Genomic DNA, 27,744 nt, shown 5'->3' with positions numbered 1-27,744 from the left:
AGGTGTATTTAGCTTGCATGACAGCTACAAGGCTTTGAAGGGAAGCCACCTGTCTGCCTAGAAACCTAATTGTCAGTAAATGTAATTGGAACATCTATATTGGACTTGAGCGGCTTCAAGATATTAAATTACATTAACAAATCTTGCATGGGCCATTGTGAGTGACAGGGAGGAAAGGACATATGGCAGGTGGCATGAACTTTGTTTTTCATGTGAAGGGGGGTATGAAAGAAGGGGTGGCGTCACATGTTGTGTCATGTGAGAGGGGGAGGGTGCTAGTTTTCTCCTATGAAACGTGTGGTGGGGCTGACTGTTCTCCAATTTCAATGCCAAACCCAAAGCACTCTTAATATCCTGACAACAAACAACAACCTGCTAAGACTTCTACACAAACATGACACCCACAGTAATATACATGCACAATATTTAATAAAACAAATATCATAGGATTTTTTTTAACAATAGCATCAAAGATTTTCAACTGCTTCTGTTTAAAGCCATTCAAGTTTATTCTTGTTTCACTTGCATGTCTACAGCAATCTATCTGTTGGCGTGTTGGTAATGGTCGTTACGGTAAAAAAAAAAAACAACAACAAAAAAATTATATATATATATATATATATATATATATATATATATATATATATATATATATATATATATATATATATATATATATATTACATAACCCCTAGAGTTTGCTAGTTCGTATCCCAGGGCGTGCTGAGTGACTCCAGCCAGGTCTCCCAAGCAACCAAATTGGCCCAGTTGCTAGGGAGGGTAGAGTCACATGGGGTAACCTCCTCATGGTCGCTATAATGCGGTTCGCTCTCCGTGGGTCGCGTGGTGAGTTGAGCGTGGATGCCGCGGTGGATGGCGTGAAGCCCCCTTATGTGCTATATCTCCGTGGCAACATGCTAAAGCCACATGATAAGATGTTGACAGTCTCAGACGTGGAGGCAGCTGGGATTCGTCCTCTGCCACCCGGATTGAGGCAAGTCATTACTTGACCACGAGGACTTAAAAGCGCATTGGGCATTCCAAATTGGGTGAGAAAAAAACAAACAAAAAAAAAAAACTATAAAATCACCAAAGTAATCCATATGACTAGTGAATTTTATTCAAAGTCTCTTGAAGACATACGACAGTTTTGTGAAAGACATAAGGAACAATTGACCATGGACCGTTGAATTGTTGAAAAATAATGCACAGTCACAACGCGCAGCGGAGTGACCGCTGCACCTCGGGTGTGCATTATTTTTCAACAATTCAACGGGCCAGAGTCAATTATTCCGCATATACCACAGTTACCACACCTTAAGACATCGTTCAGGGTTTTATCTCAAGACATTCTCTGGTTTTCGTCCCTAAAACCCTTGCTTTAATACAGTCGCAGCCTTCGTTGCTAATTCGAAAACGTCACATTAGAACTAGCAACGGAGGATTGCGCTGCTTTACTGGACTTACTGGAGTAACAAGTTAGTGCGTTTGTGCATGTGTGGGAGAGTTTGTATTTGAGTGATCGAAAGAGAGAGACTCAGAAAATGAGAGAGATCACTTCTGAGATCTTCTTCTTTGTTGCGACTCTTGTCAGAAGTAACATCGCTTCAAAATCGCCATATTCCCGTTATAAACCTTAACAACTCTTTTTCATCCCCACTGAGATGCAAGAGTGCGCTGACATGACGACTCCGTTTTTCTCTCACGAGTATGTTTGGGTCTTAAGTGTGTGCGTTAAGCACTTAATGTGTGTCCACGAGTGTGGGAGTGTGTGTGTATGTGGGTGAGAAAGAGAAAGGGAGCTCAAGGGTTTTTCCCACAGATTTCTCAGATAATATAGAAACTGTTGTATTGACCAAGTGTATCTAGCTTTAATACAGCTCAAGCCTTCGTAGTCAATTCGAAAACGTCATGTTAGAACCAGCAACGGAGGCTTGCGCTGCTTTTCTCTCTCTCTCTCTGTGTGTGCATGTGTGCGAAACGGGGGGCAGGGGGTAGCACGGTGCTTTCCACTACAGCTATGTGAGGCTGATTAGGGCGAAATATATTGAAACATTAAAAGTTATTTCGGATAATAGAAATTGTTGTATTGATCAAGTAGCAAGGGTGCGGCTCTATTTGTCAGTTGACTGGAGTCTCAGTGTGTGTGCGTGTGTGAGCATGTGTAAGTGCGGGGGAGACGAGGGTGCGCGAGGGCTCTTTTTAACCGAAATTGAAATATATGTAGGATATTTTAGACATTGTTTGACGTTCTAAACTGATTTACTTTAACCAATGACTTGGTTATTTTGTTGTGGTAGCCTGTAGGGCTCTTTGAAATAACTGAAATAATTTGGCGAAGTGATATGGAACCGTTATGCTGTCAAGACCTGGAACTACTTTATAGCCGTGTGTTTCCTTGAAAAATAATTGAACACCTTAGAATGTCTGTGAACCAATCAGAATCAAGCATTCAACAGACCTGTGGTATAAGATTTAATAAATGTGTGTTAAATAAATAAATACGCTTCACTAAATGGGCACTGCTCTGTTGACAAACACCAATAACACGCACGTGGCTCGTGATGTGATGCCTTTTTTTAGCTTTCAGAGTGGTGCACAATATGCGAGTGCTAAACAAAAATTCCATCTCAGATGTAGATGCTCGATAGTTCAGTTTGCTTATAACATCCATTGAGAACGACACCGGAGGAGCATTTGGCCAGATTTTGAATGAAACTTTAAAGTCCTGCTAAAGTGTTCCGCCAAAAAAAAAAAAATGAAATTAGGACTGAAATATTTTAGTTTTGTGTAATAAAATTCTAATATTTAGTACTAATAATAATAATAATAATAATTATTATAAGCTTATTATTTTACAAATTACAATAATATCTAAGTTGACTCTGTTCCAAAAAAATAACTGATTAAAATGTGGACTAATATCATATTACAAGTAAAGTGATCCATTTAGATCCAGATACAAGCTGCAAAATGTTGGATTCTACGATCTACTTAGGCTTACGATGATTTTGGGAAATGAGGCCCTGACTGTTTTACCTTCACCCACTCAGTAGGAGAATGGCAGATGTGGCCCCTTCACCTTCCTGTGGCCCAGCACAAAGCAGCCCCACCACACTCACACAAGAGTTGGGTGAGGGTTTTTTTGAGGATGGGGAGGGGTGGAGTTGGGGGGGCCACCATCATCCACCTGCTTCTGTTTAGAGACAACAGCATGTAAGCTACTTAACATCTTGATATGGTATAAGGGTTAAATTGTTCTCTCCGATGATGTGTTTGCGAATGTGCATATGTGATGAGAGACTATTGCTCATTGTGATGACTGGCCATCCACATGGCAGGGTAAACATGTTTGTTTCCAAGTGTCTTGATCTGATTAAAGACATCTGCCAGTGAGCCCCCCCCCCCGCCACAGCCCTTTTAATTCACTGTTATCAAGCATTTCATTTCAAGAACAAAAGGGGATCTGGCCATGAAATAGAATAACAGCACATTTTAGATCCTCCCCTACATCCAGAACTGACTACTTCATATCATGATTCAACATTGTCATCCCAGTCCAAAACAACCAACAGCTTACTGTCACAACAGTACTTTAGTGCCATTTTGGATTGCGGGCCAGTCATTCTGGCAGGTTAACACAATGCCTTGTATTCATGAGAAAAGTGGTGGAAAGCGAATGCAGGCCCTTTCTCACCTACAGTCCTGGTACTTTTCCTTTTGTAACTTTCTAGATGAGAACTCTTACGAGGTACGGGACACCCAAGGAGACTTTTCCCGTTTCATTCGCATTCCAAAAAGTTACCACCATAGTGAAGTCATCTAGTAATCAACCATTTTTCTTCCGACGTGGTTGGAACGCACGATTCAGAAGCAACAACACTGAAATAAACAACACTGACGGTGGACACCAGGATCAGATTTACACTTTTGTTAGGGCTGTTTTACATGAGCTTTGACTGCATCTGAAAACATAGGCCATTGCTTAATCAGTTAATGGTCCAAAACAGGGGTCGGCAACCTTTTTGACATGAAGTGCCACTTTTTATTTTCCTGGCCAATGGCCATTTGTATTTATGATGTTTTTTGCACCTGCATTCCAATCTACATCTTGATGTAATCCTTCCTCATGTTAAAGCAGCGTGTTTTCATCAGCTGAATGGGAGGCTAAACAGTATTAAAGTGTGGCGAATCTTGCGCTGTGCGTGAAAGCCATTCGCGCATAACAAGCCGATCAACTATTTAGCCCATTTCGGTGAATCACACAAGCAAAATCCTAAAACTTTATTTCCAGGTTTAATTTATATTTTGAATAGACTCTGATTTTTGAACCCCACGATGTGGGTTTGTTTTCTCTTTTAATCGTTTAATGTAATTGAGTGTGACCCTGGTTTAAGGAGGGTGTACCTGTATGCTGGGTTGAAAATCTCAAGGATTAATAGTGGTGTTTTCCTTATTACATCACATGTTGTTCTGAAAGCAAAAAGAAACAAATGAAACACGGAATGTAGGCTGTCATTCGTGCAGCCTGACCGAAGCAAAGCGGATGCGTTCACTCGTGTGATTAACTGAAAGTGAAGCGCTGCCAGCTCATGATGCGCGAATGGCTTGCAAGTGTTGCACGAGTCTGTTGGGTATACTGCAGTCTCGTCACATTTTAACTTTTTGTTTAGCCTCACATTCAGCTCATTAAAACACGCTGCGTGATAAGGAAGGATTACATCAAGATGTAGATTGGTATGCAGGTGTGGAATTTATATACATAAAACAGTCTCCTCTCTCACCGTTGCTGGCATGCCAGTGATTACCCCTCCTCGTGCCAATGCTGGCACGCATGCCATAGGTTGCCGACCCCTGGTTTAAACGATAGCGTTTTTGGATGAATGGAACTCTAAAGCTGCGTTTTCACTGCCGTGGAAGTGATCCGCTCAAAGCCACTCACAATGCTAGGGAACAGCTTGCTCCACACCGCTGTCAATCCCAAAAATCACCTCACGAGCATGCCGCTCAGCTTCTATAGGAATGCATTGAAAACGCTCGCTCACAATGCACCAGTGGAAATGGTATGGTCAAGGAAATTGGTCTCTGAACCAAAAGCACCTTATTTCATCCTACCTCCTTATACAGCCCCCAAAGGCACCATTTTTGCGTTTTCGGACGTAGTCTTTGTCTTCAGGTTACAGTTTAAACTGGGCACGAGAGCTGTGTGTGGAGCTCCGTGCTGCAGCCTCTCCCACAGTCCCTATACACCCCCAAAGTTCCTTCTCCGGAGTAGGTGCTAAAAATCCCCCTAAAATGGTTCTGAGCGACGAAAGCGATGAAAAGTACTAGTCCACAATCACTGGAATCACAAGGTACTAGTGACAAATGAGCTTCTTCATTTACTCAAGAACTGACAAGATGTTAAGCTGATCTAAAAGTTTTCATTGCACTTAGCTGCATATCATCACAAATGCAGATAACTCCATAGTGATTCTGTCACACTAAGCATATTTGGTACGAAATTAATGTATAAATGCACAATTAATCAAATTAAAATCGTTATATGTTCTAGTGTGATGATTAACCCACAAAAAGGCATAGATTTACATTTACGGTCTGCATGAGCTGCATGCTTCAACAGTAAATGGAATTAACATCATTAACATTAACGTCACGTGAGCTCTGTGTGTGACAGAGAGCAGATCACTTTATTCACTTTGAAGCACTTGGAACATGCAGACCATATATTTATATAATTAAATCATAGCCTTTTGCAGTTTAGAATCAAATTAGCCCTTCTGGCGCAACTGCTTTTCCGGAGGTGAGCAGTGAAGCCATTAAAATCATACAGTTTTCTACCAAAATAAAGGCTAGATGCGTGAAATTGAAGAAATGTGACAATTATTTTACTTTTGTATAGTAAAATTTTATATTCAATGTAGTAGTAGTAATAGTAATAATTATGATAATAATGCTATATCAATAATAATTTCATTATATTTAAGCAATATCTCAAGAAAGAGTTCCATCACTGCTTTCATTAATACTGTAATGCAGCACTTTTTTGACAAAAAAAATAATTATACAAAAACTCACATTTTGGGTCTTGGATTGTGCATTGAGGATCAGTATAGACGCTCTTCATTTAATACAAAATAATGTAATGTTATGTTGAAAATGAATCATACTGTTTTCATTTTATTCAAATTCTATTAATTTGATTAGGCAGTTTTTTTATGATAAAATGTTATTAAACTTTAAATCCAGTATTCAGAGAAAATACAACTGAAAACACAGAATTTGCAAAAAAATTATATTTCAAATACTACATTTTTAATATATAATAATTTCAAATATTTTAGTATTACACATTTTGTTCATATTATTTGTTATTATTACTTGTTAGCAGTGCGAGTAGCATAGATCTAAACATACTGTATTCAGACTACAAAACAAAATTCATCCACCAGGCGTCCTTGCATGAAAACAAATGCATGCAAGACAAAATGACAGTTAGAGGTTTCACTTCTACAAGTCCACCATATAGCCAGCCTTCACTTCCTACTTTGGAATGTGCAGTTGTGTGTTGAGACATAGAAAATGGCTACGCTGACCCATTAAGTTGTGCGTGTGATCTGAAATACTCCTACTAAACTCTGCGGATGTAATTTCCCTATGTTATCAGATGTCATTTCTGATCACATCAGCACCACTGAGCAAAATCAAGTTAAAGATAAGGATCCATTCAACAGTCATGCTTCCCTTGGCCAAGTCATCTGTTTTCCCTTATAGGGGTTTTCCACCTGTCTCACTTTTCAAGAAAAACTCCTTGGTGGGGAAACTCCTTAGTGGGAGTGGTCAATTAATTTACATTCATTAAAGGGATACTACAACCAAAAAATAAAAATTCAGTCATCATTTACTCACCCTCATATTTTTCCAAACCCATATAACTTTCTTCTGAGGAAGACAAAATTATTTTATTTGAAAGAATATACATTATTTTGTTTAGATGAAAAACTTTCCAAACAACAGCAGTTGATAATGACTCATTTTATAAGCCTAAAAAAGGAACCCAAGTTTTAGTTAAGGGACAGTTCACCCAAAAATTATAATTCTCTGATAATTTACTCACCCTCACGGCATCTGAGATGTGTATGATTTTCTACTGCAAAACACTTTTGAAGATTTGTAGAAAAAGATCCAAGCTCAGCAGGTCCTTAGATTGAGAGAGGATGGTGATTAGATATTTGTAGGTCCAAAAAGCACAGATAGTCAGCATAAAAGAAATCCATCCTATCTCCAGCGGTGACATTAATGTCTTCTAAAGTTATTCAATCATTTTGTGTGTGAAAGAATGATATTTAAAGCACTTTTTAACTATAAAAGATTGCTTCCAGTCAGGTGTTGACGAATGGCCAAATTTACCTGAGTGGACCTGTGACGCAAGAGCGTTAGCACGTTCCTTCGACTCATTGGTTGTGTGTCTGTCACGCGTCAGTTCACGTGCCATCGTGCTTATGTCACGGGAGCACTCAGGTAAATTCGGCCATTCGTCAACACCTGACTGGAAGCAATCTTTTATAGTTAAAGTGCTTAAATATCATTCTTTTTCGCACACAAAGTGATCGAATCACTTTAGAAGACATTGTCACTGCTGGAGGCAGATGGATTTCTTTTATGCTGACTATCTGTGCTTTTTGGACCTACAAATATCTAAATCGCAATCCTCTCCCATTTTAAGGACCTGCTGAGCCTGGATCTTTTTCTACAAATCTTCAAAAGTGTTTTGCAGAAGAAAGAAAGTCATACACATTTTAGATGGCATGAAGGTGAGTAAATTATCAGAGAACTTTCATTTTTGGGTGAACTATCCCTTTAAAGTAGCCCATGTGTCTTGTGCGTCATTTACCAAGTCTTCTGAAGGCGATCACCTTGTATGGTGAAAAGACCAGATTTTATTCACTCAAATCAAATATTTCATCAACTCATGAATGCAGACCCCAAATCAAATAGTAAAAAACATCAATAAGATCAAACCCACATTGGTTCTTTTATCATGACATTTGGTCATGTGAATAATGACTGCCTGTTCATAATATACCTTTAGAAGACATTGAATATGACACGACACATTTTGGGTTGTTATCAACTGCTATTTCAAAAACCTTTAAAATATCTCTTTTTGTTCAGCAGAAGAAAGTTAAAAGGGTTTGCAATGACATGAGTGAGAAAATAATGCCAGAATTCTCATTTTGGGGTTTACGATCTCTTTCAGCTAAGCTATGTGCTCCCAGTTTGAGTGAAAACCCTCTATCTTTACTGCTAAAATAAGCAGAAGGCTTCAATGTACCATCAAGCTGGTTTAATCCGTGTGGCATGTAAGATCATGTGGGTGGATAAGTGTGATCTTGCGATCTAAAAAGCAACTTAAAGTGTAACTTTTAGGCCTAAATCATACAGTAACTAACCACTAATATGAGCAAACAGGCCTGTTTGCATTGACTAGAAAAACTAGGCCATATAGTAGAAAAAAAAAATTCTGGTTCACTTCATTAAATCAAGCCCAAAATTATTACCAGGGACTGAAAACGGTTCAAGGAACGAAAACAGAAATGTTTTTTTTTTTTTTTTTTTTTGCAGAATGTAACCGAAAACGGGTCATTTTCAATTGTTCCAGAGTGAAAACTTTATTTTTAAATGCTGGTAACTGGTTATAAATGGTTAATTTCATTCCAATAATTTTTTCATGAAACCAAAGGTTTTGGAATTACACAACTTGTGTTGCCCGAAAAACATGTTTGATCCTAAAAAAAAAGCTGCTGCATCACATTTCTTTGCCTAATTGCCTGTTGTGAATGCTACATTCTGTGAATGAAGACTTTTTTTTTAAATCTATGTACTGTACAACTGTTGTCATGGTACCAAAATTTCAGTAGTCAATACCGATGCCAGTGAAATTTCACGGATCTCGATACCAATTTCAAAACCACAGCAAAAATATGCTAATATGATAATGTGCTATTGAACACATAAGTTTATTTATTTTTAATAATTATTTTAATAATAATAATTCTCCAGAACATGTTTTAAAGTTATATATAATCTTCAAAATGGTGTCTAATCAATTAATTCTTAAGTTTTAAGTGAAAATAGAACTTAACATGTCATAGCTGTTGAATAAAAGTTTGGCAAACAAAAATGCAGTCTTGCTTGATATATTGATTACTGTATTATTATTACAGTGAATATTAGATTTTACTATACAGTTGTAATATATTTGTATCCAATTCTTTATTTAATTTCAAGCAACTAGCTTTTATTTTGAATCGTGCTTTTATGACGTGTGTTTTTTGCTGTATGCTTCACATTTCCGGATAAACAGTTTGTGGCCCAGAGTGATCATTGAAGACTTTCAAGTCACGTCTAAAATCTCATCTCTTTACACTGGCCACTGAGTCTGAGAAATGAAATGCAGGACACAGTTTTGGAGTGTTTGCATTTAGACTACTGTGTATGTGGTAATTTTAAAATGTTACATTTTAAATGTTATTACTGTAAAGCACTTAGGTCAACTCTGTTGTTTTAAATGCTATATAAATAAAGATAAGTGTAAAGCGCAAGTGCTGTGATTTAATTGTATTAATATATAGTTTACATGTGCTGCATGGTTCACAATAGATTGGTGCCCTCCTCTGTCATCCGATACATTGTGAATGATTCTCAATGTCTGTGGAGTTTCCAGAGTATGAGCAGTCAGATTTATACATTCATTTAAAGTACACATCTCTTCCATGCTAAGATTGCAGCCTTCAGCGGTTTAATAAATACACTAGGACATGCCACTTGTCATACTGCGTGCTGGTAGAGCTGGGCGATATATCGAATTTTAACGATATAATCGAGATAATTTTGCTGATGATGTAAAACTGACCAATATCATCAATATCGCGATGATTTTAATGCGCTATTAATGGCCAAATTAAAGCACATCAGTACACTAATTTCACTATCCTTCAGGGCTGCACATTTAAACAATAATATAAAAATGGCAAGTTGGTCATATGCAATTATTAAATCCACAAAAGGTTGTGATTTAAAGACAGATAAACACAGTCTGTGTGTGATTCAGAACAAACCGGTTAATCGCTGATCTGTGTGCACGGCGGCGCTCTCAGATCAGTTCACGTGCATTGTGAAATCAAAGTAAAGCATATTCAAGCATTAGCGCAATTCCAAACATTAGTAAACGCAACAAGATATTATATAAATCTACAAACGCGGCACAGAATAACAGAAAAGGAGATTACAGCGTTTCAGGAAATGCAGAACATTGTAAACTGTCACACAGACATTGATGACGCGTTTCCGCCTTTAGCAGCGTAAATTTTGAAAACTTTTTTATATGATCTTTTTTTTTTTAAATATTGAGTGCAAGTTTATAACATTATGCTTTGTGTTATATTACCCTGGAATTAGTTTTAAAAAATGAATTACCACAGCTGTAAGGAGCTTTCGATTACAGCTGCTGAGACTGTGACAGTAAATTTGTTATCTTCTCCCATCTGACTGTCTTAATCCACCACTATATTTTTATTCTTCTGGAAAGTCATTCAAATGTAAGTGGATTTTTTCTTTTGTTCTTGGAGCAAATGGGTAAGTGAAAATAATATTTGCTGTGGTGTCCCATTCACTGCTGTTGAAGTTTACCCTGCAATAGTTTACTTCTGCATTCCAAAACCCGGAGTGTGAAAAAGGTCTATTGCTTTATAGAAGCTACTTGTGAAATTGAAATAAATACTGTAGCACTTTCGGTGTCAAAATAAAGGAATGAATTTCATTCTCCCTTGTGTTTATTTAATGAAAAACGAATTATTAGATTTTTATTTAACGTCTTTAAAATATTTAATCTATTTGGCTACAATGGCTGTTTGGATTAAATTATGGTTCCTCTGATATAAATTAAAAATAAATAAAAAATAAAAAATAAAAACGAGCCATTTTAGAGAAAATACACAATTATCGAGATATATATATATCGAATACAGTCAATAGGCTGAAAAATAGAGAGATACAATATTTTAAGACATATTGCCCAGCCCTACGCGCTGGTACCGGATAGAGTCAGTGCTCAGTACTACCAGTACTGCAGAAACAATGGTATTGTTACATCTTTTTTATTTTAGCAGCGAAATGATACCAAAGTACTGGTACTTTTGACAACACTATACTGTATAATTACTAAATATACAGTACATGTATGGCTAATCCAGATGCAAGGAAAACATTGAGGTAAAAAGTTCATTTCTCAGTTCTTCACTGAATTATTGTTAGATATGACGGAATTATATTTAGGTACAGATTTGATGCTGCCGGGATTTGACTGAGAAGTAGATCTGTAATAAAACTACTGCATGCTTGTTATTTCTATGCTGATAAATTCACCACACTAGAAAACAATGTAATGGCTTATTTTGACTTAGTGGCTTATGTTGGGCTTGTTTTTCCAGACCACATTGCTTGTTTCTCTTGCGAGATCTGGCAATCCAGCAACTGGTTTTTCACCCACCCTTAGCTCAGATTACTGTGATTTTAAAAAGAATGTTATTAACCATTCTTTTCTAACCGGTTACCATTTGGAAGGGAGGCTGTGGAACTTCTGAACCGGAACAAAAAAATACCGTTTTTGCTCTGAATGAACAGAAATGAAAAATGTTTGCTTTTAGTCCCTGAATTGTCCTACCATTATGCATATGTCAGCAGAAAGCATAAAATACTATGATATAAGCAAGATCCACCCACACATTAGGAACACACAGTAAAGTACATTTCAAGTGTAAGCCATTCACTAAATTCACCCACAGTTGTAACTCAGAAGTTTGGTCAAGAAAATAACCTCTGACAATCAGTGACCATATCACTTAAAGAGAAAGAGGAAGTACAGCCACTGCCATCAGGATGAATACAAAAAGAGTTCCCTTTTTCACATACATAAATGTCAAGCACAGAGTTTCATACAAAGAGGCCAAACGTTAAAATACCAGGCATCATTTGTACTAATTACTTTAAGCCAAAGTGTGCCATAGAAACGACTCACCAGCTAGGCTATAAATAGTTAAGTCACACCACTGATGTGTGACTGGGTGGATTAATGTGACATCCCTTTTTCCCCCACGTGTCCAGGGTGTAAAAGCAGTAAGCTGTTTTATAATGTAGGCTATGCTTATATTGCTTTAATGCAAATTATGTATTGGTAAAATATACTGTAATTTTAAAGAGATTGAAAATGGTGTAATCATAAAAATGATGTGACTGTCAGAGAGCTCAATAAAATATTCAAATTATATTTTAGTTGCATTTGAGGGCAAAAAAATTGTAATTCATTTGTGTAAAATAAGCACATAATATCGGAATATCAATCGCAGGGCCCTGAATCGAATCAAAACGAAATCGTATCGTGGCAGACTTTGAAGTAACAGCAAATATCGGCTCGCAGGCCAAGAGAATTGATATAAGATCGTATCATGATGAAACGTCCAATTTACACCCCTAGCTATAATGATGACATATAATTCAATTAGGTCACAGACTGACCTTTAATGACCTGTATGAAACATAATATGGTGTGTAATTACATCATATGGTGAGAAAATACTTTGCATGACACCTTATCATATTCAAGTCTTTATATAAATCGGTAAGGGATGCACCGATATGGAATTTCCGGGGCCGATACAATAATTCACTAAAACATTTACATTTTTAATCTTTAAACCTGGAACTGCTATCTTATTATTATAAGCTACTTCATTTTGGAAATTGCTTGAAAACTTGAAAAAAGCTATTTTTCAGAAGTCAGATGGACAAACTTGGCGAGGAATGATACAAAATTAAGTAAAAATTAAGAGATTAATTAGTCAAATGCAACCTGATATTATTTGATTTTGTATTTAATAGCGATACTTTGTATTAGAAAATATGGATTGAGTATCTGGAGCAAGTGCAGGACACTGCCTGCAATGATGGATGCAGTAAAAGAAAATAAATGAATAAAAACTGCTGACAGACACATTAAAGGAATAGTTCACCCAAAAAAGAAAATTTGCTGATAATTTACTCACCCTCAGGCCATCCAAGATGAATCTGAGTTTCTTTCTTCATCAAAACAGAATTTAAGACTTTTAGGATTTCATTTCAAGCCACCTCTAAACAATGCAAGTGAATGTACTCCATTTTTTGATGGTCCAAAATGCATATTTAGGGTGCATCAAAATAATCCACACGACTTCAGTAGACAAATAAAGTTCTTCTGAACCCAAACGATTGATTATGTTTAGAAACAAAACAATACTTAACATACTTTTTAACTACAAATGTTCACTTCCGTACATCTGTGACGTGCGCTCATGAGAGGGATGATGTAAGCTCGTTGGTAAGGTCACGCGTCACGTGGAGGAGGAGTCAGGAAGCTTCAGTTTATGTTCAGCCAATCGTGTGGCAGCAGTGTAATCTATAATATCATGCAGATATGGTTCAGAAGCTTCAGTAAATCGTCCACAGAACTGCTGCTCGTTGAGTTTTTTGTTTTTCGCACCAATCTCTTTACACACTAGAGACTGTGATGCGTGAAAATCCCAGGAGATCAGCAGTTACAGAAATACTCAAACCAGTGCATCTGGCACCAACAATCATGCCATGGTCTAAATCACTGAGATCACATTTTTTCCCCCATTCTGATGGTTGATGTGAACATTAACAGTTAGCATTAAGAACATTAGCTTCTGACCCATATCTTCATGATTTTATACACTACACTGCTGCCACACAATTGGCTGATTAGGTAATTGAATAAATAAGCAGATGTACAGGTGTAACCTAATAAAGTGGCCGGTGACTGTAGATTGTATAAGGGAAACCAATTTGTGACAAACTTCGATAGATCACGTGACTTCCTCATTTAAGAAGTGAAAAGGACATACATTTCATTGAGCCATGTATCACAAGCTTCTTTGCCTATGTCAGCATAGCTTTAACAGTCTAAAGAAGCTAAGGAGTTTGTGGCTTCCTGATGGTTTTGTGCCTGTCTGGCCCAGATCATGTATAGTTTTAGAATCAAATATAGCCATGTTCATTTTAACACAGCTAGAATACAGTATTTACCTATTTGAATACATGACCTAAACTACTTATTTAAGAATGATCATTCCAAACTACTTTGAACAGCTTTGTGTTGGAGTATCTGATTTGATAAAATTTAAAATGAATCACAACTCATTTGTCAAGGATAACACAATCAATTTAAAAATGTATTTCCATTGTGGTCCTTGATATAACCCCTATAACACCACAGCTTTGTGTTTGAGTACATATAACTCTTGATGTGCACATTCGGTTTTGTAGGACCTAATTAAACGCTGACCAAACTAAAATGTGAATTGTGGTTATTGTACAGTAAACAGGAAATGTGAAGCTAGATTAAAGAAAAAAAGTACTGAAAGTTTGGCTGATGACTGACATTTTAACAACGTCAAAGGGCAAAATTGAAAATACGTATAAGAAATTACGCTCAAGAGGGAATTAATCACTAGCTTAATTTAAACTGAAAATGTTACATTACTGCAAGATATGATAACTTTACAGCCGCTAGCCTTTATTTTTGAACTACTTAAAATAAAATGTCCCCTGCTTGATCACTTTTAGAAGTAAGATTCAGTACATTCTGAAGTAACAGAAGACTTGTGTCCCATCTATTAGGGGCATGTCCTTGACAAAGAAAAGGAATAAGGGTAAAAACAAAGACCCATATTACAAGACCATACTCTAAATAGATTCAAAATCATAACAAACTAAGGACAAACTCTATTGATGACGGGTCAAAACAGAGCAGGGTTACAAATAGGGCTATGCCGATACAATCACATATCAATCAATATATTGGGTTTCTTTTTCTTACCATATTATATTTAGATCTCTTTTTAAAGTGTGCATGCATTAAATTTCCTAAAGTTTTATTAATGAAGAACCAGGTCCTCTAAATAAGTGCACCAACATTTCTCAGTGTGTATAGAGCCATAACTGTGAGGCAATGTAATGGACAAAAGCAAATCGAGAGAGGTTGAAACTGATCCCGCAGTCTCTCGCATGTTGGGCAGTTTCAATGGCAATTCAATTATAATATTGTGATGCACAGCGATATATAGAATTGTGTATTGCGAAGATGTTGCTGATATAATTTTACAAATAATTTTCATTATTTTGTTCACATTTTAGATTTAAAAAAAAAATACAAATACATGTACTCCATCATTAATTAATGATTGTAGTCCAAGCACTCAGTGACTTAAGGTGGATTTGATATTGCTCTGTTGAAGATCTTATTTGATACAAGTCTGTGCTTCAGACCAGATTACTCATTGCCATCTACAACTAAGTCAAGGGCTTGATTTGGATTTGGAACACAAGGGCTGTTTAAGGGCCATCCACCACCAGTTTGGTGGTTAGGAGGCGGGGGAGGGGGTACGCGCAAATTGCATGTTTATTGTGGATCAAACTTTAAAAAGTGTGTCATGGAACATGGACTAGAAATTAAACACTTTGTAAAATGTCACAAAATACCCAAAATACCATGATACAAATCCAAAAAATAAATTTAGTTGGTTTTAAAATTTCTGTCTGTTATTGCACCAACAGCTTATCTTATACAATGTTAACATGTAAACATCAATGGCTAAAAATATTCTAGAACGTCAATATCTGTTACTATAGCTCAGAGGTGCCCAAACTAGGGCCCGTGGGCCAAAGTTGGCCCGTGATGACCTTTGATTTGGCCAGCCTTGCCATAGATGACAAGAGGGGGAAAATATGCCATTGATGCAGCGCTTCATTTTTTAATCTTTTTCTTTTAACATTTTTATTTTTGCATTACAAAAACTATAGCTTATTTTAAAAGCAGAGAGTATAAGTGATATAATTTTTTTAAATGTATATGCGTACTTCAATGACTTTTAAATAAGTGCAGTCTGAGAGTTCGCTCCATTGGCCATCCCGGGTACAACGCCAAAACCTTCACTATGATTGGCCAGCTCCAAAGTCAGAGGTGTGCCTTCAATACCGCCAGACAGAACCTAGTTGGTTTAAAACGGAGCGGGAACTGAAACAGTGTCAAAAATGACAGGTAATTAGGTGGACTCATGGAACAGTGCGTACAGTCATCTGAAATTAAATATGGCTTGAACGCGTACTATATATTGTGCAGCATTTCATATCCGCATGAACGCGACCACTGAAGCGCACCTGTGAAGCGGGCTTGATAAAGTCAGGTGAGGGAGCATTTCAATATAAACAACAATTCCATTCACTCTAAACACCGCACATTATGACAAGCACTATAAATGAACAGACCAATACTGCCCTGCCAGCTAGACAAAAACAGTAATGCAGTAAACTAATTCTTCATATAACTAAAACCAATTTTGGGGTGTGTACAACATCTGTGTGCATCATACTGTAATTCGTTTGTCAAACGTGAGGATCTCATTTACTTGCAACTATCTGCCTAAAAAGACAGCTGCAAGTTTTTAATAACCATAAGATACAATGCCATATTTCGGCAGATTCTTAATCATAATCATATTTTGGAATCAAATTAATAGGCCTCTCAACTTTTTAATTTGCAGAAATGTGTTTTGTAGCTTTTATTTCCTTTCATAAAGTAATGCATTCAGCCTTAATCCATCGCCTCTTAAGAAGCAAAAGTACAATTCAAGTTTTTGATATCACAACAGGAAAATAAAAGGAAGTAGGCTAAATGCATTAACTACGCAAAAACATTTTACAGCAATGTTTAATTAAATAATTCTATTACATTTGGCAGTCCCAATAAATGGTAATACTGAGTGAAATCCAGGACAATGTGTAGCTTTGGTCTATGATAAGAAATATCTTCTTTGTCACAAAACAAAACAATATACTACTTGGTAGTATTATGTCATGCCATTGTATCTTCATCTCTCCAAAACTCAGCAAAACTGCACAGAACTGTGTGTTCAATGTGAAGATATGCGCTGTTCTTAAGAGACAGTAGCCATGTTTTAAGAGACGCTTAAATTTTTATCAGACGTTTTATTCAAATGAGACTCATGAGAAAGAGACACAACATCCATAAAAATCTATACTGAAATCAATTATGTGCATTGTGCAAGTATAGAACACTTGATGATTTTAGAGTTCTGTGTAATAAAATCTGCTTCTTACTTTACCAAGAGCATGACGATGCAGTATTTTCATGTCTTCATGTAAGCCTCCATTCGTATGTACCTGCAAAACCTCAGATGATGCCTTTATTTTCAAAGGTGATATTTCATAAGCCATGCTGAATGTGAGATCTGCGTATCTGTTTACTATACACTGCTAAGTGTATACAGGAGAGAATAATGTGTTTATTATTTTGCCAAGATGAAACAAGATGCAGTTTTGGTGCAAAGAAAGTTGAAGCAGCATTTTCCCAGCAGCTTTCTGCTCTATTTCTCCTTCTCTCTCCCAGCTGTGTAAAGTTTGTGGTAGGGATGCACCGATACCACTTTTTCTCTTCCGATCCGATACCAGAAATCTCAGTATCGGCCGATACCGATCCCAAGCTGATACCAGTGTTGTTTTTTTGCCAACTGTTTAGAATATCTTTACATTATTGTGTGGAACTAATTGGGAGTACTCTTTAATATGTAAAGAAACACAAACCTCTAACTACACATTACTTCAATATAAACGTATAGCTAATTAAGAAACACTTTATTATTAACTAGTATACTGGATAATGTAGCAGTAAAATTAACAGTAATTCCAGTCTTCAAGTCTTCAGTAGAAAGTAGTTTTATTTTTGCCTTTTTTTTTCAAAAATGTTTCAACTTGCATCTGGACTTTAAAGGATTCAGATCTCTTTTTTGTTCAATTTAGTTGTAAGAAATCAGTCCACTTTTCATTCGCACTAGGGATGTGTGCTACGACTAATTTGACTGTCGTTTAAACGGAAGTTTTGTAACCGACTAGTCAACTAGTCTAAAGAGAAACCAACCTTCAGAAAACAGTAAAAAAAAAAAAAAAAAGTGTGTTTGTGACCCATTTAAAATACTTAATCTATTCCAAATCCGATGCTAAATTCTACTGAAAAGGGGCATTTATCTGTGACGTCCTCACCTTGAATTACGATCATTGTACTTTAAATATAGAACATGGCAAGCGTTCACTGAATCAACGTTTGCAAATATTTAACAGACACATTTATTGAAAACAATTGAATGAACAGTGCAGGATCAATGGAACAACCATTAAAAGCCTGTTCTAAACGGAAATCACCAAGTAAATGTTACTTAACATTTACATTAAAACAGTCAGGACATTGTTGAAAATAATTAACAGGTAGACTAACCCAAATCTATGAGAGAGAAAAAAAATGCGCTGAAAAGTTGCACATATTTCACGACATGCAGTCGTGCATTAACCATTGATCTAATATGACAGCAGTTCGGTAAAGAACGTTAACCAATAACAGTCACGATGTAAAAAAAAAAAATAAGTAAGTAGCTATAGGATAGAAAAAAAATAGGCCTGTGGTGTAGCCTACAATAAACCTAATGACTTGTATACAGAATAAAATATAGTTTAACCCATTCAGCAGCTGGCACCTTGTTGAAAATAGCCTTCTTAATCAGCAGATTAAAAAATGCATACCTAGCCTAAAACAGTTATTTTCTAGGCTACTTAAAAGCATAATTTTTTGGATGGGGTCCGGTGAAAGACGCGACTTGACCCACCTGAGGCGTCTATCCTGCGCTTGAAAAAGCCCACTCAGTGGAAAAATAACGTACAAGCATGCACAGATTTAAAGAAGACTCAAATGTGAAAACATCCATAGGGACTTTCAAACGTTTGGAAAGCCGATTCCCGCACCACCGAAGTAATTTCATTACTACTTTGCTGAGTTTTCTTGTCTAGTGAGAGGATATTTTCCTGCGCGTGCCGCGCGTGAGAGAGGGAAGCAGCACGCGCAGCCTGAGGTGAAATTAAACTCTGTATCTGCTCCAGATATCCGCTTTTTAAAATAATATGTATTATTAATTTTATTTAAATTATGTAACATTAATATGGCAGTAATTTAAGTGCAGCCTCTGTAAAAAATATAAAGCCAAACGTAAATGTGTAAAAATTATGATCAGTTTAATGGGGGGAAAAAATTAACTGTCTAGTAATTCCAGTATCGACTAGCAGCATCAGAACCGTTTAGTCGACTAGTCTCACACATCCCTAATTCTCTGTTATTTTTTGGAACCCATTCAACTTAAATTTTGTTATAAATTGTAAACAAATACTAATGATGACAATTATAATAATAAATTGTTATTAATATTGACTTTTAATTTGAAATACAACAGTAATATATTTAAATCGTTTACTTTTTAAACCCTCACGCTTTTATTTTGTCATTCTAAACTCTCCAGGAAGTCCTGTATGTGTCTGTTTGTAGGCAAGTTCACAGTAGTTTAATTTGATTCTTATTCAAATTCTGGTAAAAATGCACCTCCGGTGCCGTTCTAAATCCATATTATAAGTGAACCGAACTATTGAGCATCTACATCTGAGATGCTGTTCTTGAGTAGCGCTCAAATATTGCGCACCGCTGTGAAGGCTAAAATTAGCAGCGAGTGCATCACCAGCCTGTGCGTGAGTTTGTGTCAACAGAGCAGCACCATTCACTAACACGATGGAGCTGCGCATACTATATATTTACTTATTAAACACAGCCTTTTGTAGCTATCGCACGTCTTCAAGTGGCTTTGAATAAAATGCACGAGTCATATGATCTACTTTGTGTTTTTATGGTTCTTTTGTGTCATTTTTGGAGCTTGACAGTAACGAACAATACTAACACACAGTAACGGATTTGGCTCGGGCTCGTCGGACCGATAACCGATCCGTCTAAAAGCTTCAGTATCGGAGCCGATACCGATCCAGGTATCGGATCAGTGCATCCCTAGTTTGTGGTAGTCGTGACAGATGGAGCATTTCAGCGCCTGATCTCTCATTCACTGATGCAGTCCTCTGCCTTTGCAACTGCGTGTGATATACCAACTATATGCACTCCAAACTAAAGTTTATGAAAATAATAATAAATTAAAATAATACAATCACATGTATTGCCAGCCTGCAATATAAAGCAGTATAAATTAGTATTTATTAATCTCTGAAATTGCTGGAGGTGGCTTATACTGGAAGAGGTCCACATTCAAGGTTGATAATGGCGGAGCCCTACTTACAATGAAAAATAAGGTGGATAAGTTGATGCCTTTAGGTTCCTCGTGCACACCTAGTAGCCCTATGGCACCATAAGAAAAAAAAAGGAAAAAAAAAAAACACTTTACAATCGAGTTTCCCTCTGGATTTTTCTATGGGTTTTTATAATGGGGTTTTTCAACTTTCAAGTAAAATAATGTCCACATAACATCAAGTAATGTTTACCACAGACCTTATTTTACTCAGAAGTTGAAAACCCCCATTATAAAAACCCATAGAAAAATCCAGAGGGAACCCATGGCAAATTCTCTTCCAAGTTTGTGGACTTCAACCTGAACAGCTCTATAGGGCTGGGTTAAAATAATGATTTTCCGATGCATCACGATCTTTATTTGAACAATCTCAATAAAGCTTCTTAAACCCCAAGATCGATCTTTATGCAACTCATTTAAATGAGCGACCACATTTCATGTTATGGGACTAAAAAAATACTGTGTAGCCACTAGCTGGTAAATGGTAAGATTTCACTCACCAGTGATTGAGCAGTATAGTGTCAAGAAGCCAAGCACTGAGATATTTCACTGCGCGATGAAAGTAAAAGATTGGTTTTGACTCGCCCGGTGTAATGCGTGTCCAAAGACAAGATCCACACAATCAATGTCATCAGGGTCCAAAATTAACTTTTTAGCCCACCAGCCAAGGTGGCTGGTAGATGAAAAGAATTACCAGCCAGTCAGATTTCGTACTGGTTAATGTATTTCTTTTATTTATTTAATTGCACTTTATACAAGTGGATTTTATACGAGAGAAAAATAAACAATACTGTTAGCATGTTTAAAAGGGAACTGTTTTAAATAATTATTTATGAAATATTTATTTGCCAGATAGTCCATTTTCTTTTTCAGATTATTTACTTATTACAAAATTAAATGTGTATTTTAAACTAAATGTTGTCATATGAACAACCAGTTTGTAACTCATGAGTCTAATGAGCTTTAAGTACACATAACACAGTAACAGTTCTTGGTTTATTTGGAGTGAGTCAATTAATTCTGTCAGCCCCAACTGATTCATAAGTCTTTTTAATTCACTAAAGAGAGCCGCTCATAGATTTACTGCCAACTAGGTATGACCCAATACCAGATACTTCCTTTTCAGTACTCGCCGATACCCGTTTATTTGTTTTTATTTTTTATGAAATCCATGTCAACAGTTTATTTCCGTTTTATCATCAAAATGGTGTCTATATAAATGATTAAATTACAACTTTAATCAAATGAAAACAGAACAATTAATTCTCAATATTGTATTATTTTTTTCAAAATGAGATGGTTTTATTCAGAACCTCACAGCACAATCCAAAATACAACATTGGAGTTATTTTTGTCAAATAAAGTGCTGCACAACAGAGCATCATAAGTGAGAGATACTGCTTAAATATTATACAATTACTACTGATTTATTGTTAGTAGTAGTAGTACTACAGTGAAAGCCCTTTCTGTTTCAGTTTGTTTTAACTGAAGTTTTCACCTCCAGAAAAGCTGGTCGTTACGTGACTCAAAGTGATTAATAAACTGAAAATGTCTGTTATTTAATTAAATATGTAGTCTGTATGAACTGAATTAGCACTGCCTGCGGTAATCTGCTACAAAGAGAGCGCGCGAGTGTGAGCCAAGGAGCTCGTAAGAGCACCTGGCGTCAGCACAACACCGGCTCCACACATAAGCGCGTGCATTAGCGCGGTATCCCTACTGCTAACCAAGACGTTCGATGAGCAAATGGACTAGCTAATGAGAGCAGTTCCATGTAACCACCTGCAACCTTACTGACTGCAGGCATTCAGAGCCCCCTTGAGGACAAAACTGGTACATTATTTTCAAACCTGAAACAAACTGATCTAGAAAGACACCGCGAAATTCACCAGTCAAACAGAAAATGTATCCGCATTTGTGTTAATTTTGTACCCTGTAGTAAGAGCATAGAATCCATGTTACACTAGTTTATATTCTACTCTAATGTGAGGTTGTGGTGATCAATTCACTGGATTCGAAAATTCGTGTTTTTCGTGAATAATACAGACAAGTCATATTTTCATCTAAACACAGGAGAAATATATATCCACTACCCAATCCAAATAATCTTAAACCAAGTGAATTAATTGTAAAATTGTGTGACTTTTATGGTGGAACCTCATAAATAGTAGTAGGGGTGGGTGATATGACAAAAATCTTATATCACGATACGAGTAATTTTATATCACGTTAACGATATACATCACAAAACAGTTCAAGTTTTCTGAAAAATCTATAAAAATTGGTTTATTTTATATATTAAATAACCATACTGTAATATCTATTTTTGGAACTCCAGTCAGTGAATTAAATACTTCATAAATCAAAACTACTTCCTCTTTATCTGGAACAAGACAATGTCAAAATCAGTAAATAAATAAAAATCAACTTAAATGTTAAATATAACAGTATGCCACATTTCAGGTTTAAAATGTTGTTCACCAATATTATTATTATTATAAACTTTGCTCAAGAAACTTAAGATCTTCTCAAAGCAATGCAACAAGGACATAAGTAAAAAAATATATATCGCCAAAGAAAATAAACAAATCTTGCAAAATAAATAAATGACCAAATTAATGTGGAGTTCTTCATTTTGAGGAGGTGAAACAGATTGCTTGTATTACAAGTGATTATCGATGGCAAACCACAGATGTTGCACCCGTTTTGATAACAAGCTTCTCTTTATTTTCTTGTCTTGTTTGGGAGTCGTCCCATTCTGTGGAGATTTCGTTCTTCATTTGGGGTTTTCCTAGGTCAAAATGATTGCGTAGCGTGAGTGATCCTGCTCTGAGCTCTCCTGTCTCTGGAGCATAAATATCGGAAAGTCTGCCGAATTCGCGTGAACTTCGGAGCTCCAAAAACAGTGCGCGCCACTGTCACGTGAAACATTCGCGTGTCAAATGAGAAGAATATTTAGTGCTTTTAAAGCGCCAAACACGCGATAAAGGACATTCAATTTGCTTGGGCGTCCGCAAAAAAATGTCAATGCTGAAAAGACCCTGTCCATGTTTCTTCAATTCTCTCAGTCTCACGTGAAGCCCTGCCCACTGATTGATAAGCCCACACTGCACATATTGATATTTACATTTCACGATATACATGATATAGCAAAATCTCTATCGGTTGACACTTTATATTATCGCCACGATATATATATCGTCATTTCGCCCAGGCCTTAAATGGTAGGACAGTAAATTCCAAACAGCTCAACCAAAAATTGGCCTGGTGTGACTGTGTGAACTCAAAAGAAGCTAGACTAGACAATAAGATCTTCTGCTTGTCCCTGTTCCCATTACTGTAAGTCAACCAACATTATATGCCAACACACCAGCCACTAGTTCACCCAAAAATGACAATTCACTCACCCTTATACCATCACAGATGTGTATGACTTTCTTTCATCTGCTGAACACAAACAATGATTTTTTTGAAGAATATCTCAGGTAGGTCCTTACAATGCAAATGAATGGTGGCCAGAACTTCAAAAAGGTCAAAAAAGCAAATAAAGGCTGCATAAAAAGTAATCAACACGACTCCAGTGGTTAAATCCATATCTTCAGAAGCGATATGATAGCTGTGAGTGAGAAACATATCATTTTTTAAGTCTTTTTCTTACTATAAATTCTCCTCCCTGCCCAGTAGGTAGCAATATGCACAAAGAATGCTATTTGTTAAAAAAAGAAAAAAAAAAGAAGAAAAGAACAAGGTGTGAAGGTGAAAGCTTCTGAAGATATGGATTTAACCAGTGGAGTCATATGGATTACTTTATGCTGCCTTTGTGTGCTTTTAGGGCCTTCAAAGTTCTGGCCACCATTCACTTGCATTGTATGGACCTACAGAGCTGAGATATTCTTCTAAAAATCTTTGTGTTCTGCAGAAAAAAGAAAGTCATACACATCTTCTGGGATGGCGAGTAAATGATAATGAGGGTAAGTAAATTATATGAGAATTTTCATTTTTTGGACTATCCCTTTAATCAACTGAACTGTCACACCCTTTCCAAAATCACCTGATCAAAACTAGATTGCTTTCCTGTTTTGCGTAATTGTGAGTAGAGGTGGATCGAGGTGGGGACATATTATGTCAAGCTCTGCCTTCTCCAATCCATTCTTTTTAATACACTCATTAATATCAAAGACCAGCTGGAACATGGACCTGCTCTGCCACCTGGTCCTTAAAAAAACAGATGGCTTTCCAATTTCCATTGAGCTCCTAAAATGAATGATTAACTCAGTCTTAAATCACTGTTCTTCACTGTGTATCCTAAAAGAACACAAGCAGAACGACACCTCTGCTTAATACCTGATACCTGTAAACCCCTTAGACATAGTTCACACAGACAAATATACTTAATATGAAGCATTTACATGTTACTTAGATGAGAAAGTTGATCGCAAAGCTGAGGTGTTCTGATTATTATTAAATATAAAAACAAAACTCTATCTTCGTCTCAAACATGGTCATTAGCCACCCACTTACCTTTAAAGCATACTTCTCTCCACTTCTCTTGTGGAAGATCTCCAGAACCCTTCCATTGATGCCCAAACCCAGGACCTGACTAGTGACCTTGTACTCGTCGGTTATGGCATTTTTCTTGATCTGGAGTGAGGCTTTCCCCAGCGTAAACTGAGCTGGATTCTGCTGCTGCTGGTTCGGAAACTTCGGCGGACTGTTGGCGTTAGTCAACATCTCCCACCTCTTTTCTTCCCTCGGTTAACCAACTAGCTACTTCTGCCGAACTTCAGTCCGTCTTTGGCAACACCCAAGGCGAATATTAGCCTCAGAGAGCTCGACTTTACGCACATAAACTGCGTTTAAAGCGATAAAACTTTGACACAAACCCTTTAACGCGCCTCTATTTCGGTTTCTTGGTGACTAGCTTAGCTAGCTAATATCCATGTCGAGGGTCAACCCACCAAATTTGGGCTCAGAGAGTTAAAAAGGCGAACTATATAACAACACTTCAAGGTTAAAATGGCTTCGAATTGTCACAGAGTATTCGAAAGAGAAGCTGAGCGAGTTAAAACACAAATAATTAGTTTAAAAAGTCGAAAACGACATGTGCTCAAACGCCAGCCCTTTGAGAGACTCGCTCTGGCCCTTAGCGAGTCGCGACTTTCGTCTAGCGTCTTGCTTCTCTGACGTCATGGCAGGGTTTGGAATGCCTGCGCTCTTAAAGGAGCCGACAGCTACTGAGTCGTTCGGAAACTACGGAACGAACGCTACTAAATGGGTTTAACGTGTGACATTTAAACGGGTGAAACTGTTCCAACGTGGAAACTTCAGTCAGGTTTACGTTCGGCCCGGATAAGGTTGCTTTGTGGATTTACAGAAGAACTGAGTTTAAAAAGAGAGTAATAAGATGTCGTGTCGCGAAACGGTTCGGTGTGAACGGTCCCTTTAGTCGTTGTGTTAATGATACCAAGCTTCTAACCTGAAATAAGGAGCAAAAAGATTATAATAAATAAATTCGTTCAAATAGCCCGGTTTATTTATTTTTTATTTTATACATTTAAACTGGCTGCAAATATCGACAACAGGTGTCGCTGTTTTATATCTTTTTTTATTTTTAAATAAATAAAGTGTCAGCAAAGTATAGCCACAAGAGGGCTCAGTCTGCACGTGTTTCAGGGTGGCTTGTACAGATGAGACTGTATAACCAGAACCCTTCTACAAATTTAGCCTACAAGCTTAGCATAAAACAGCATAACGCGGCGGTCCCATAGACGGCGGTCCCATATGGGCGGTACACTGGCGAGGAGACAATATAAACATTTTTTGAATGGATGTCTATGGAGGAGATGCTTTAGTTTGCTGAGTAAACTGCTTTTGTGATGATACGGCGTATCACTTAATGAATTGTCCGATGATATCCAATATGTTTTACACTAAACAAGCCTTTTGTAATGAACTATGTTTGAAGTTTACTACAATAAAATTGCTGTTTTATAAGAAAGGTCACGGAGAATATTGCGACAGATTGGTGTTGGTTTACGGCTCTCCCCATTCATTTGTATGGTATCCACAAACGGTGACTTACTGTCGTAACAAGCTAGTTGACCGTTACGCTCTCGGCTATGGTAAAAGCGCAGAGCGTGTTATGTCAGTAAATAATGGAATCTCTGCTATAACCATCTTTTGGAAATCTTTGCTCTGTATTTACATCTATCATAATAAAACATTGGTATAACAAATGTTTTAATTTACAATTAACAACATATGATAGTGCACAACCTTTCTCAACTCATAAGGAGACGTAAGTAAAAGGTTAATTTGCTTTTTGTACTGTCATGATCTTAAAAGGCATAAGGGGGCGCTTTAGTTTGCTAAACCACCCCCTCAATGCAACATTTTTTTTGAGAAATGACTGAAATCCCCATTATGTCACTTCTGGCTGCAGAGTGTTTGTTGTGCATGAGCTCCATTAGCAAAAACAATTACTCAGACATGGAAATTATTTAAAAATCAAAGTGTTGCATTCTGATAGCATATGTCAATGATTTTATGACGTTTTAGGAAAAATGCAATTTTAACAAGTGTGTCAAGTCTTATCACATGTATATCGTCGACACGTGAATAAACCTTTGCCACTCTCCAGTACGATCAAAAGTCAAACTGCAAACAACCCAAGCTGAAGAGACCATGTTGGGTTGATATATATATATATATATATATATATATATATATATATATATATATATATATATATATATATATATAGTAAAAATATTCTGCTTTTGGTTCCCATTAAGTGTAAAAAGCAACAAAAAGTATCTTCTTTGCCCTAAGTGCAAATATCGTTAGATGCTATTTGCACTCTAGAGCAAATAGTGGCAGATACTCTTACACCCCTGCTTAAATACTAACATGCAGTATAGTGGCATCACTGCAGCATTTTTATTGTGTTTATTTGGAGTCCCACAGACACCCTACACCAACCCCTACCCCTAACCCTACCTTACAAAAATTAACCATAGCTTTACTACAGTAACCATTAAATCACCATGGTATTTTTCTAGTAAAATCATAGTAACCACAAAATTAAACATGGTTACTATTAACTACTTTTAACAGCATGTTAACACCATGGTTAGTACATCAGAACTATATGGTTTCCACCAAAAAACATGGTTACTACAATATTACTACAGTAAAACCAATTTTATCCGGAGCAAATCCTTCTCTCAACTCCCGACCTTCACTGTGACCAAATCACTGTGAGGAATCTCTTTTATTTATTACTATAAGTAGTATTATAGGAAATATTAAGAGTAGAGACATGGGAAAAAAATGTCAAGGGGTGGGATTTAAACCCAGATCTCTAGCGTGACAACACATACACATCCCATTTTTACACCCAGAGCTACTACAGCTTGGGGTGCAGTATGCTGTAAAATCCTGT

At 36.8% G+C, this 27,744-nt stretch overlaps 1 protein-coding gene across 1 annotated transcript in view; it reads right to left on the bottom strand.

Annotated features, from left to right (window-relative positions):
- mapkapk2a (MAPK activated protein kinase 2a) overlaps nt 1–25,478 on the bottom strand; it is a 64,773-nt gene extending 39,295 nt beyond the window's left edge. Inside the window, exon 1 of the mRNA XM_051672729.1 lies at nt 24,822–25,478. Coding sequence (XP_051528689.1) covers nt 24,822–25,031 — 210 coding nt within the window. The 5' untranslated portion in view covers nt 25,032–25,478. The remainder of the gene's footprint in view (nt 1–24,821) is intronic.
- Between the last annotated feature and the right edge of the window lie 2,266 nt (nt 25,479–27,744).

Source organism: Myxocyprinus asiaticus, chromosome 35 (genome assembly GCF_019703515.2).
Source record: "Myxocyprinus asiaticus isolate MX2 ecotype Aquarium Trade chromosome 35, UBuf_Myxa_2, whole genome shotgun sequence".
Classification (NCBI taxonomy): Eukaryota; Metazoa; Chordata; class Actinopteri; order Cypriniformes; family Catostomidae; genus Myxocyprinus; species Myxocyprinus asiaticus.
This window is presented reverse-complemented; position numbering and strand designations above follow the sequence as displayed.